Source organism: Natator depressus, chromosome 2 (genome assembly GCF_965152275.1).
Source record: "Natator depressus isolate rNatDep1 chromosome 2, rNatDep2.hap1, whole genome shotgun sequence".
Lineage (NCBI taxonomy): Eukaryota > Metazoa > Chordata > Testudines > Cheloniidae > Natator > Natator depressus.
Window position 1 is genome coordinate 75,050,151 of NC_134235.1, and position 14,266 is coordinate 75,064,416.

The 14,266-nt window shown below is 40.0% G+C and overlaps 1 protein-coding gene and 1 long non-coding RNA gene across 2 annotated transcripts in view; one reads left to right on the forward strand and one right to left on the reverse strand.

The window, feature by feature from the left end:
• LOC141982413 (uncharacterized) overlaps nt 1-14,266 on the forward strand; it is a 49,017-nt gene that overhangs the window by 14,746 nt on the left and 20,005 nt on the right. The window lies entirely within an intron of this gene.
• DSG2 (desmoglein 2) overlaps nt 2,711-14,266 on the reverse strand; it is a 43,344-nt gene continuing 31,788 nt past the window's right edge. Inside the window, exons 11-15 of the mRNA XM_074944454.1 lie at nt 13,793-14,020; nt 11,776-12,006; nt 10,776-10,900; nt 7,891-8,250; nt 2,711-6,610 (exon numbers count right to left, since the gene is read on the reverse strand). Of these exons, the coding sequence (XP_074800555.1) occupies nt 5,516-6,610; nt 7,891-8,250; nt 10,776-10,900; nt 11,776-12,006; nt 13,793-14,020 (2,039 nt within the window). The 3' untranslated portion in view covers nt 2,711-5,515. The remainder of the gene's footprint in view (nt 6,611-7,890; nt 8,251-10,775; nt 10,901-11,775; nt 12,007-13,792; nt 14,021-14,266) is intronic.

Here is a 14,266-nt window from a genome sequence, read left to right on the forward strand (position 1 = left end):
ATTAACCAAGGAATCAGTTATTTCAATTGCTTCACAACCAGGATATTTCATAGCTTCACTTTGGGCTTTGTTTACTCAAGATAATAGATTCTTAAAAAAATAAAAAATAAAAAGAGGTACTGATTAAATACTATGTCACAGGTAAATTATGGGGATTATAAAAGGCCAAGAGAGCACACTGCACAAGAATATATCTATTTCTCAGCTACTTTTTCCAAATCATACACTGTCTATTGTCATCCTACCAGTTGTATGAATAAGCTGTCTCTTGTAAGTTTCAAGCAACATATATATTTTAAAATGAGATCATTGATTTTAAGGGTAATAAAATTATACTACCAATTTGTTCCAATAATTAAAGGAAAAATGCTAAAACAACTAGGACTATATGTATACACAAAGCAAAATGCCATCTTGCGGAGCTTCACTAACTGGACTGTAGATCAAGAGATAACCGTTCAAAAATCCTGCATCACATATATTGAACACCAACACAGTTAGCAAATATGTATACTTATACACCCCCTCACCCTCTGCCATCACTAGAGTACCTTACTGTCAAGATGTGCGTAGCACTTTAATGGTGAGGACAAGGGATAAAATCCCGGCCCTATTCAAGGCAACGGCAGTTTTGCCATTGACTTCAGTGGGGCCCAGATTTCACTGAAGGAGTCCAAATTTAATGAGGGTAACACAGTCAGAGAAGGTACTTGGAGAGGTGCAGGATATGATGATCTTCCAGTCATAGAAGCAGGTGAAGCAGTTGATTTTTGCAGCTGTATTTTGAATGGCTTGAAGAAGGAAGGCAATAAGGTCAGAGTGAGTAGGTTGTAGTAGCCAACAAGAGAAACAAACAGGGCCTGGATCTGGGTTTTTGCAATGGAAACAGAAAGAGGGATAGATTGTGGAGATGTTGGACAGGGATAACCAGCAGGATTTAGTGACACTGTCAGTACTGTGGAAGAAAAAGACAGCAGCATGGATAAGAGAGCTATTGAGGATGACACCAAAGTTGTAAGTCTAAAAAACAAGGAGGAGAATAGACATCCCCCTATTGATAAATAAAGGACAATTGAGGAGGAAAGATGTCAGTTCCTGACATGTTAAGTGTGAGCTCTCTTTGAACATGTGGTAGTAAACTAATACACAAAGTATTTACTTAAAGATGTCTGCCAGCTGACCACAGTATATTCAAGCTTCTTGTGTTGCTAAGCACACACTGCTAATTTGCAGTATTAGAGTAGATTTCCTGTTACATTTGTGAAATATTATGTGCTTGGTCAATACTGGCCAGAAAACTAAATCATTGAACAGTAATTTGGATTATAGCTCCTGCCACTGATATTTCATCAACATAAATGTGTTCTGAATACTATCTGGTTAGTTTTAGATAACGAAACTAGACATCTTGTATTATCTTTTAAAGACAGAATGAGGCATCTTAAATGAAGATACATGTGTATATGTGGTCCCAGATACAGAGTTAACAAGTGGCTGAACACTGACCATATGTTTCCATTAATCTAGACTTGTAAATTCTTCCCATAGTATAATCAGATACACAAAGATCTATCAAAATCAAAATGTCAAATCTAGATGTTCTGCTTGCATTAGTTTGCAGAAATTATATAAAACGTTGGCTAAAATGTCTCTCACTCAAAGAGTAGCAGAAGTGGTAGGCAAATCATATACTCTGTACTGAAGGTAATTTCTGGAAAAACTCTTTGAACTTATTTGTGAATGAGAGATCCTTGGATGAAATGCAATATAGAAGTGGCAAATAATTATTTGATTATACAGAGCTTTGATTTAATTTGTGAGCCACCAGTCTTTTAATACTGATTAGCTCTGAATATCTGCTTTTCTGCACTTCAGACATGTGTGTATTTGTTATGTAAAGTCAATAAACTTTAATAGAAAATGGAGTAAGTTAATAATTACCCATAGAACTCTGGGGGGAAAAAAAACAACTAAAGCTAGAATTTTGGCTAGATGTTGTGATTGTGAACTGAAAACTAGCTATATAAGCAGTCCTTTTTAAATCCCTAATTTCTGATTGCCTAAACCAATGTGAGAAACAAGTTAATTTTGAAATTAAAAGTAAATGAGCTATTCATAGCATTTGTCACAAGATCCTGTACAATTATTGATGACAAACTGATGACTAGCTGCAATTCAGAATAATATATGTATATACTGGGCATCAGGATCTTCTGTTATCATCCTGTTATGTCAAGTCTTTGTGCCTTAATTTCCCCAGCTGTAAAGTGGGAGATAATGCCTAGTTCAGCAGGTGTTGTGATGAAAAGTTAATGTTTGTAAAGTGTGCTAAAGATGTAAAACTGCTATATGGCTATGAGCCAAAGCCCATGAAAGTCAATATGCAGCATTCTGGTGCCGTCAGCAGGCTCTGGATCAGTGCTAAGTAATATTAACAACAACTAGGTAGAGTGAGATTTTTCAAAAGCATTAAATGAGTAGGACACACAGCTCCTATTGAGTTTCATTGAGACTTGGGCACTGGCTACCTTTCACCTCCCTTGAAAAGCCCAGCACTCATTACTATAAACGGAAGGAATGAAAAAAAACAGGTTAATAAAAAGTCGCTATTTTTGTTCTAAGTGGCTGTATTTTAAACTAAATAAATAATGAAAAAGACAATATCAGTATTTTCCTTTATTTGAAGTTCCATAAAAATATAGAAATCACAGCAAAAAAGGTCATGTATAAAATCAGCATAAATCCATTTCCTCTACATGTAGGAAAAAAGAGCAGTTATCCATTCAAAATTCATGCTTGGGAATGAAATACAAGTCTATGCCATATACATTAAAAATTAAAACCAGAGATATAGACCCCAGTTCAGCAAGGTATTTAAGCATGTGCCAAATTTAAGCACATGAGTATTTTCACTGACTTACATGGAACTACTCATGTACTTAAATTAGGTAGATGCTTACATACCCTGTGCTGAACAAAGACCATAGTTCTCATTTTCATATTTTCCCCTATTTAAATATAATACAAGTTTCTGTTTAAATTGCTTTCTACACACTTCTTGGTACTTTCCCCCCGTTTCAAATATATCTTTATTTAAAAAAATTTCAGGCAGAAAATAACATGGTAACACACACCAGTGCAATTGGATGAAAATTTGATTAGAAATGGAGTGAAACTGAAAGTAATAATCAGAACCACTGAAGTCCTGTCTCTGCAATCAAAGGCCCCAGTCCTTCACATATTTATCCATGTGCTTCACTTAACCACTGTGAGCAGTCCCATATCTGTCACGTGCATAAGTGTATGCAAGCTCGGGGTCTTAATACATAGGCACTAAATGGTAATTAACAACACTCATATTTTTACTGTGTCATAACTGTTCCAAAAAGCATTAAGGTGACTTCTCCTATTCATAACATCTTCCAGCTTTGATTTTGAACAAAATTCACTTGGGTTTTCCCAAATTTCATAAAAATAAATATTTACATTCAGATATACATTACTTTCCCCTCCTTCTTCTGAGTAAATGTGTTTCCCTTTTGCCAACATTTAAATATCAAGAAAAAAAAGGAACTAATGGAAAGTTCTGTAAAAATTGTAGTGAGCTCCCTCATTTCTCACCAAATAGTGTACAAGCAAGGCCCCAGTCAGCAGCAGTAAAGTCAGCAGAAATTTTAGTATTGACTTCAGTGGAAGTGGGATCTGGCTCTTGATGTCAAATTTTAACTTGCACCTCCAGTTTTGAGACTGCAATTTTACAACATGATTTAGGTCACTTACCTGATAGCACCTGCAAATCAGGTCCTATAGATGTCTAAGTGATCTCAATTATGCCTGAATCTCTGGCCCTACATTTCTGCTCACAGTGGTGGAAAGAAGAGGGAGAGCTATGTTTGCTTCATGTGTTATTTCATGACCAATAAAAGTAAGTAAAAATATGGACAATTAAAATGCTTGTGTGCATTACATCAAAGCTGGTGCAATATGTCATAAAGTAACTGACTTCAGTATTCAGTGGTCTGCAGACAGCTCAGCTGTCTTGCTACTTACACTCCAAACTATGTGCCAAGGTGCAAGCATTGCTTTGAATGACAGGAAATGCTGATTTCACAGCTTCTGACTATCACTCCTGTGAGTTCCATAAGCAGCATTTCTGGGAACATAACAGGTTTGGCTGCTTGGCTTCTCGGCAGGACTGTGTCCCTCTATTTTACTTTTATTTTGGCTTACATTGTGGCACATTTATTTTGCCACAGTGTGAAAAGAAGATCTTTACAGACAAGATCTGCAAATTATTTAGGCGTCTTGAGGAAATATTGCAACACAAATTCTCATATATAAAGGCACATTTTTCTCGGTGCCTGGACTGGAATCAGTACAGGGAAAATTTCCTTTTAATTTTATTATGTAAGCATTAAACCATAACTATAACCAAAATTCACAAAGAAGAGAGAAGAATGGCCATATTGGGTCAGACAAAAGGTCCATCTAGCTCAGTATCCTGTCTTCCAACAGTGGCCAATTCCAGGTGCTTCAGAGGGAATGAACAGAACAGGTAATCATCAAGTGATCTATCCCCTGTTGCCCAGTCCCAGCTTCTGGCAAACAGAGGCTATGGACACCATCCCTGCCCAACTGAAATTACTTTTTCAAGGTAACATGTTAAATAGTTTTATCTTTTTCAAGTTTAGTTATTTTCAAGGCTACGGTATTAAAATGTTTCTTAAAAAGGTAAATATGTAACAGAAAGATGGGTCAGAAATCAAAATTCAGATTAGATGTTGAAAGATCTGGTCTCCTATGTGAGGTGAACATATGCCGAACACCTATAAACCTACTATTCTTTGGGGTGCATTCACAGGAACAGGTTTTCCGAGCTCTGAGGCAGTGTGCACCTCACAGCTAGAGATCATTATCTGACTCAAATTATTTCTGAAATTCTGACAAATTCTTTCATTTGTAAATCTGCTAGAACCTGGGATATTGCATATACAGCCCCCATCTCTGTGGAGAAAAGTTGTTTCTGGTCCTTTTAGATGAGAGGGAATGAAACTGATGACTAAGGTCCAGAGCTCCTGCAAGACACTTTAGAACATAGGAGACAAACGGTTCATAGAAATTTAGTTTAACAACAATTTTGGTTGGTCATTACCATGTTTTTCAAGACTTTTCTGGCTTTTTAATTATATCGTCTCTGCATGTGGGTGATGGGTTTAGCCTTCACCAGCAATATCTTACATATGATGAATTATACAGTAGGAGAAGGAAAAAACAAGGAAACATTATTCCTATTAATTGTCCACCATGAAAGCATTGCTATAAAACACTGTAAAGTCAGCTGCTTTTTTTCCCCGGTCATATTTCTTATTTACAGAAACGACTAAGAAAATTCATGCCATTTTTCAAGCACCATTCAAGCACAAGAAAATTGAGATCTTGAGATACTAAAAAGTTGCCAGTGTTGCTGGTAGAGATATAAATGATGCCTAGCAGAGCTGTCTGAGGGATATGTATTTTATGAGCGAGTATACTGTACAGTGCTGTATTTTGTGACCTTTGAAGACTTACTCAGGGTAGAAGAATCCTCCAAACCTAAGCCTGTTTGGTTAAATAGCGGGTCTGTGATTAGTATACGCTCCTGCCTTCCAGGTCCAGAAATGGTGGTCTGCCCTCTTACGCTTTGCATCCCTGAAACCTCAGCTGGAGTTGTGTAACTAGCCTGCAGCCCTGAGGTGGGTGTAACCACTCTTTCAGTTATCACCACATTCTGCCCCTCCGATAAATCGGGAATGCTTAGCGAGGCCTTTAGATCTGAACTAGGTACAAGCAGCCTCTCCCTCTCCCTCACAACAACGTACTGTGAATCAGGGAAGTCGTGAACTTTTAAGAGTTCAGGCATAGTGTCATCTGACCTAATCAGCCTTTCTGTTACCCTAACATTATGTCCATTTGGCAAGTCAGGAATTTCTAACATGCTCTGCAAACCAGAAGCCGGGGTGAGCACTTTTTCTGTTACAAGAATGCTCTCCTTAAACTGAGGATCAAAAACACCTGTGGTGGGTCGCTCCGTGGGGTCAGCAGCATAGGATGTTTCTGTCACTATAACATTGCTATTAGCCAAGGGATCAACAATAGGCCTAGCTTGTTGCAGGCCAGGCCTAGAGGCATAGGATGTTTCAGTGACTACCTCCCGTGTCACAGTTTCTGAACCTATGCCATTTACTCTATGCACAAGCTCAGGTGGTTGGAAGCTGGTGCCTAAAGAATAGGTATGTTCTGAACTGAAAGCATTTTGCTGATCTAAGAACAGTGGCAATGCATCATTAAGACACAAACCTGACTCATTCATGGCTGGACTAGCATTCCTGTCTTTCAACACATGTGAACTACGCTGGCTGACTTCCAGTTCTGCATGTTTGCCCAGACAGATATCTGCTAGGGTCTTAAATTTATCTCCTAAATCATCCAGAAAATGGTCATCCAAGTCATCTTCAATAAAGCTGCAGCAGCCAATGGAACCATGTGAGGAGTCTGCTTCTTCCTGACAGTAAAGCAAGAGACAGTCTTTCGCTAGTTGAGCTTCATCTTCACTAGCAAAAGCATCAGCTTTCTAAAATAAAGGAAACAAAAGCAAACAAAAACTGTTTAACAAATGTTGTTTCAAAACTTTAAAGGGACATTACCAACTTTTAAAAAACAACTTCATTTTTGTTGGAATACTTTTTACTTAATATTGTTATAACAACATCTAAGGCCACATCTAAACTATGAGCTAGGGATGTGATTGCCCTGCTAACATACACATATTTGCACTAGCTCTCATTGTTCTAGGATGAGTATAAATCACAGTGTAGCCATGGTAACACAGGCAGCGACAGCAGAGTCACAAGCTGTACTGATTACAAACCCACCTGAAACTGGTGGGTTTGTACTTGGCACAGCTAAACCATGCCTCCACTGCTGCTACCCATGCAACCCTGTCTACACTGCTATTTATTTTCATCCTACCTCAGGGAGAGCTAGTACAAGTATGTGTGCATGAGCAGGGGAATCATAGCCCTATCTCGTAGTACAGACTTACCCTCAACATACTATAACTGAAAGCCAACAGAAGAAAAGAAGATTTTGGTCTTTTTGTGTAGATGGCAGCAGTTGGTGTCAGTCAGTTTGCGGATTCCTCTTTGTAAGTGGATATTTCACACAGCAATTGATGGTGCGGAGAAAAAAAATGTAAAGCAAATAGGAAAATTTGACTAAAGCCCCCAAAATTATCAGCGGGATTCAGAGACAGTAGATAAAACCAGTTTGTACTCACTAGAGAGTGATTTAAAATTGATAGTGCCCTTAAAAATATTTCACTTTTTTGGAGCAAATCAACTATTATTACACTGGTGTCCATTTATGCTCTTCCTTCCCTCATCTCCCCAAAAATGTATCCCTTCATTCTTTTGGAGATGCGCTAGAAAACTTAATTGGTGCTTTTCATCACTAATTTCTATGATGTATTCAAATCATTCAGTTCATACAAGGTGTAATAGCTGGAAGTGGAAAACAGTGCATTCTGGTTTAAATGTGCAGCATTTGTGTAACACTAAAACCCTGATCCTGCAAAGACTTAATGTGTGTAACTTAACTCGTGGCAATCATCCTATTGAAGCCAAAATAAAGGCACATGGTTATGTCTTTTGCCAGATTGGGCCTAAGGAAAACATGGCAGATTGTGATGACAACATTTATTTTAAAACAAAATTTATATCATATAAACAATCCTGATAATTCTATTTCAAACCTAAAAATATTTTAATGGCCTTTAACAACTTGTTTCGACAAGATTTACTTATTTTAAAAAAATAACATCAATATATTGATGTTCTCAAGCAGGACTCTTACCTCACTGAAGTATTCTCTGAAAAATTCTTCATTTATGCCCACTTCAGGTCCTGTCATCATGGCCCGTCCAGCTCCCATTGCCATGGCCCCGCCAGCTCCCATTGCCATGGCCCCGCCAGCTCCCATTGCCATGGCCCCGCCAGCTGCCATGGCTCCATATTTTGCACCAGAAAGAAGTTGTCTTTGCTCTTCCCATCTCCCACTGCTCATGTTAGCATTACCATAGCGTCCGTCAATATGAGATCGAGAACTGCCTCCTCCTGTAGCAGCTGCCTCTGCACCCATCACTGCTGCTGCTCCACCGCGCACATTTGCTGCTGAGTTGTCCAACGCAGTGGGAGCAATGAGGGTTAGCATTGCCTAAAAGAATAATTAAAATACAACATGAAACATGCTCTGTGCTGCTCATGGAATTCTCTAAGCAGTTTGGCTGAGGATCCAGGAGTGAGGTGGTTGGCATGATTGTTTGATTTGGCATTAGACACGTTGTTACAACGGGCAAAGTGCCCCCTGAAAAAGGGTGCAGCCTTTATGACGGTGTAGCCAAGGAAGCTCACAAAAGCCATTTTAGGGCTACATTATATCATTCCCTACTAAAACCAATAAGGGGTAAGTAAGAAAATCAGGTTTCAGAGTGGTAGCCCGTGTTAGTCTGTATCAGCAAAAACAAGGAATCCTTGTGGCACCTTAGAGACTAACAAATTTATTTGGCATAAGCTTTTGTGGGCTAAAACCCACTTCATCAGATGCATGGAGTGGAAAATACAGCATATATATACACACACACACGCCGAATATGAAAAGATGGGGGTTGCCATACCAACTCTAACGAGAAAAATCGATTAAGGTGGGCTATTATCAGCAGGAGAAAAAAAAAACTTTTGTAGTGATAATAAGGATGACCCATTACAACCAGTTGACAAGAAGGTGTGAGTAACAGTAGGGGGAAAAATTAAAGGATGGGGAAATAGTTTTTTGTTTGTGTAATGACCAATCCACTCCCAGTCTTTATTCAAGCCTAATTTGATGGTGTCCAGTTTGCAAATTAATTCCAGTTCTGCAGTTTCACATAGGAGTCTGTTTTTGAAGTTTTTTTTGTTGAAGAACTGCCACTTTTAGGTCTGTTATTGAGTGATCAGAGAGAATCAGGAAACTCCAGCAAGTTTACTTGGCAAAGTTTTCCAAAATGCTCCTTTCAGTGAAAAAGGCATGTGATCTCATGCCGCACCCTGAACCCTCAGATCCTAGAGCCTCTGCAGGTTCTGCCGGCCCTTCTATGATGCTGCCTGGCCTTCTTCTCTCTCATGGCAGCTTGGCCATATTGCCACTTTCTCTTTCACCAGCAGCTTTTCCAAGGGGGATGGAGGCTCTAAGGAAAAGCTAACGCCCCACTAATTCCACCTGGATATTTACCAGAGTCAGGAGGGATGATGCCAATGTTAGTAATTACTCATCGGTCCTGCACAGACCCCACCTGAGCCTCAGCCTTATGCAGTTGACACACTGGGGCTTTGTGGGGCAGCCAGCATGCCAAGTATTCACTTTTCCCCTCAGTTTCTCCTCCATGCAGCCATTTCTGATCTAGTTAAATCATATTTTCTCTCTTTCATACCTCACTGAAAGGGAACACTGGGCACTTAAGTTTGGATACCACCCACAGACTTTAAATTAAGAGGCTATGAAGCTTCCCATTCCACCATTTTTCTGCTGCATTAATACACCCACCGACTGGAATTGACACTTCTTCCCTTGTGAATGGAAATATTTCTCTCTTTTGTGGTTCAGGTACTGGACACACCTGTATTTCTCCCACACTCCCGCCCCTCACTTTCCACTCAGAAAAACAGTATCATCATGGCAGATGTGGCAATTTCCTGCAATACATAAATTTAAATCGCCCAAAGGTGTTATTGTGGGCTCGGGATTGTATGTAATTCCATGGGGTAGGATGACCAGAGTTCTTCCAGGAATTAAGAACAGTGAGGGATGATTAGGCAAATTCACTCGGTTGTAACACCTCCCTAGAAGTACCAACATCTGCAAAGGCTCACATATACTGATTCAAACTGGATTCTCCAAAGGCCAACAAAGAAAGGGCTTTTGAATAAATACCCTGAGTTTACACTGACTCTCAGGGCCTTCTTTCTGATCCAGAAAACAGACAGGATCTTTTATCCAAGGTGGTCAGGTAGGAGGGAGAGGGTGCCCAATCATTGTGGAAGGGTTTGAAGGAGTGACTTTTACCAGAGCTACTACTGGAGTTGTTGGGGATAAGGGGTGGTGAACTCTGGTAAACTTGTTAGTAAAAACAATAAAAACCTACATATGTGCTATGTTTTCTCTGGAATGCTTTCACCTTAAGAATATACGTGTATACTTAGGAAAAGCTTGCGGTAACTTGTAACTGTGAGCAACTGCAACTGTCATAGCCTTTGGGAAGAAAGCAAAGGATAGACGCAATCCTGTTAGCCAGTCTGGCTTGCTGGAGAACTCACGGTGTAGACAGAACTATGCAGCTTGGAAAAAACCCTGTTAGGTCTCCACCCAGGAGAGGTGATGGATAGGGAGCCAGAAGGCCAAAAGCAAGTGCCATTGATGGACCACGAGGAGGAAATACAGGTGCAGGTCATGAACTGTGAGAATCACTATTTGCTTGATTATTTCACTCTTCTTTTCCTTTGCAATTTAGACACTTTGGCTGATATATCTAGAGTGACGTATGGAATTTAGCCACACATTTTTTAATTAATTAATGTTAACATGTGGCTAAATCTCCTGCACTGCTTTGAAATCTCAACCCACAATCTAAAACTGACACCAAGTGAGAAATTGAAACACTTAGGTTAAAAGAAAACAAAGATGATATTGGGCTAAGGTATACTTGCCTTGTCTTCAGGTGCTGCCCCTTCATTGTTCCATTTACGTAACATCTCTTCACTACTGTCAGGTATTGCTGTGAATCCTTTAGCACCTGATCCACAATGGCAAAACAGCAGTAAGAGTGGCACAACTGTAGGGGAACACAATGTATCATTAAATGTCTGATAACTAGAGCTCAAATCATGTTTAGGTAACTGTCTGTAGTTAGGTAATAAACATCTGGTCCGTGTGTGCATGCACACAGAGTAGATGCAAGTTTTCCAGAAATTCAGCGATTTAATGCAGAGTTTATTTAGTTATGGTCAATAGATAATGAATGTGTACTATGGCTCTGATTCTGCAAATACTCATGCATATGCTTAACTATGTACATATAAAGTAGTCCCACTAAAGTCACCACCTTGCCGAACTGAGCCCTACATACCATTAAGTCCACCTCCTCCAGTTGTTTTGTTTTGCTATAAATAGCTGACTCAATATACACAACATCTTGCCACTGCCTAAGTAGAGGATTCCACCCCAGTCTGCTTGTGTTTTCAGCTGGGTTACTGGAGTAAGGAAACAGAGTTGACACTTTGAAGAGGGGCCAGAGTAGTGGAGGGGGCAGCCCTGGTGACATTATTTGAAGGGAATGGGAAGGCTCTGGTGGTGATTCAGTGGATCATAAGAGGAGCCCTAAGAAAAACCAAAAGGATTTCTCAATGCTTTATTGTCTGTCCTTTAGCATATCATAAGCAAATGTTAATTGTTTGTTTAAAAGCCACTGGAAAGACTGAAACAGTTTCCTATTGCCGCATCCTAGTTCTAATACTTCCAGGGTGAAATCCTGGTGCCACTGAAAGTCAATGGGAACGGTGCCATTGACTCCAGTGGGCTCATGATTTCACCCACAGAGTATACTTAGATTATAAACCCCTTGGGGTAGGGACCATTTCTTCTTTGGTGTCTTGTATTCCATAGAACATGCAGTCAGTGCTTAAGAAATAATATAAAACAGTTACTTACGTAGCAATAATAAAATTGCCAAGATAATTAGTGCAATTGCTCCAGCTCCCAGCCCAACTGTAGAGCTGATTAGTCTGTCTTCACAGGAACCCCCATTCACACAGGTACAAACTGTCAGTGTAAGGATCTGCTTTTCAGCACAGCTTAAACCTTGCATATCTTTCACTAAAATTTGAACTTTATTTGTGCTGGGCTTTACATCTTGTGGTAGTAACAGCTGCATGGTTGTTGCTTTGACAGGACCGGGGAAAAGGAAAAACATAAATCAGTGAAACAAGAACTGGGCGGAGAGAAAGTTAGTAATCACTCTCTAACTAAAGAAAAACAAACAAAAAATTCTACCAATGCAATAGAATTGACTTTAATTCACAACCAATTGCTATTTTCATCATATAATTCACACTCTGGCAAAAAAGAACCAATGTTTATTTCTAATTTCTATTGACTGTGGAAAAGCCTTGTTAAAATTTGAATTGTCCATATGAACCCCCCCCAAAATACTATTTGTCTTCGTAACAAGTTACAGTTGTCTAGTCCTCTCCCACTTTCAGAAGGTAAGAAGGGCCCTGACATAATGGAAACACTGCAATTGTGCTGAGAAGGTGGGAGCAGGTTCCTAGGAGTATCCCTATAGGTATAATGAAGAACAGCTCTGCAACATGTCTGTGTGCATTGATTTTTTGGGGTGGGTATGGGAATCAAAAGGATTCTCCCTCATTCCCTGATTAGATGTGAGCACAAGTGCTTGGGAGGATTTCTCCCCAGCCATGCCCTCATGGAGATTGTGTATTATTTGGGTTGGGCACTGCGGGACTGATTCTGGATAATACGGACATGTTTAACTTACCATCCAAAACAATGTAGCTGCAACTATCTGGGCTGCAGCAAATGTGAAGGCTGTAAATGCTAGTTAGGCAGCAAGCAAGCTAATCTGTTCTGGAGAGGTGTTACTCTGCTGTGGCAGCCCTCTGGCAAAGCTCTGCAGTGGTGAATTGTAGAGCTGCCTAGGAAGTGGAGGATCAGCAGTTGAGCAAAAGAGCTCTTTGATTTACCTGGAGCACTTCTTCTAAAGTACCTGCACAGGTATTTGGGTGTGGCAGTGTGCAGTGGGAGGCTGCTTTGCTTATCACATTGTGATGTGGTTAAAGAAAATAGCCCGTGAATGGGGGAGCTCCTGCCTCACCCAAATCAGAGTACAGACACGACTTCATATTGCAAGTATATTCTTGCAGAGTAGGACTCCCCACCCAGACAGACATTGTCGTGAGGGTCCTCTTCCTTCTCCTAAAGTACTGGAGTATCTTGGACAACTGATTAAGGATCTAGTTCAGTGTTTCCCAAACTTGGGACGCCGCTTGTGCAGGGAAAGCCCCTGGCAGGCCCGGCCAGTTTGTTTACCTGCCGCGTCTGCAGGTTCGGCCGATCGCAGCTCCCACTGGCTGCGGTTCGCGGTGCCCGGCCAATGGGGGGCTGCAGGAAGTGGCGCAGGCCGAGGGACGTACAAGTTTGGGAAACACTGATCTAGCTTCTGTGCAGGGTGCATGGCAGTTTCCTATTTCTCCATAGCTCAACTCCTGAACTGAACTGCCATTCAGGAATGTGAGCCCTGCAGCTGACTGCAGTTATATGGCTGCAAATTCAGTCACGCAGAGAGGAACATCTGTCACCTAAATGCTGTGGGGACACGGGGAGGGAAGGGGTCTTAGTTCCAACATCATTCTCAAGAGCCCAATTATAATACACAGGTGATCAGGTTACACAGAACCACTTCAATTCCAAAATACATAATTCTGTATTCCATGGCCATTAGAAATGAACAAGGGAGGAGACAAACTTCAAACTCTTGATGCGTCTCCTAGTGTGGCACAGCAGATGTGCATGTCCTTTTTGGCTGGATCAAGCCCTAAGTTTCTGATCTGACCAGAGTTAACAAAATGTGATATAAATGCAGAACTGCAAAGAACTGAAAATGATTTTACTAAAATGTTTATTATAAATCAAATTGATACTTTCTTACCATTTATGTCTCCAATTACCCATTTATTTGCCATCCCTTCAGGCTCATCAATGACAGTAAAAGAGAAGGGAGCACTATTTGGATAAGCATCTCGATCCTCAGCTGTAAAACTAAAGAATTTTGCATCTGAACACACAGTCTGTGCTGGAGTCACAATGGTTGGACAATTATCATTGGCATCCACAACCTGAATTACAATGGTACCCGTGGCTGTTTTCTTAGAATAATCTGCAAATATAAACATGAAAGCTTAAATTCTTGTGTGTGCGCAAAAAATATTGCTTTTAAAAATATTTCATACTTTTTCCAGGATTATAAAAAGCAGTAATAGGAATTTAGGATCTAATCCTGCTTCCATTGAAGTCAATGGTAGTTTTACCTTTGATTTTCATGGGGTCAGGATTTAACTCTTAATATTTACAGAAATATCTGCAAGGTTATACTAAATCTACATCTATTTCTAAATCTAATACA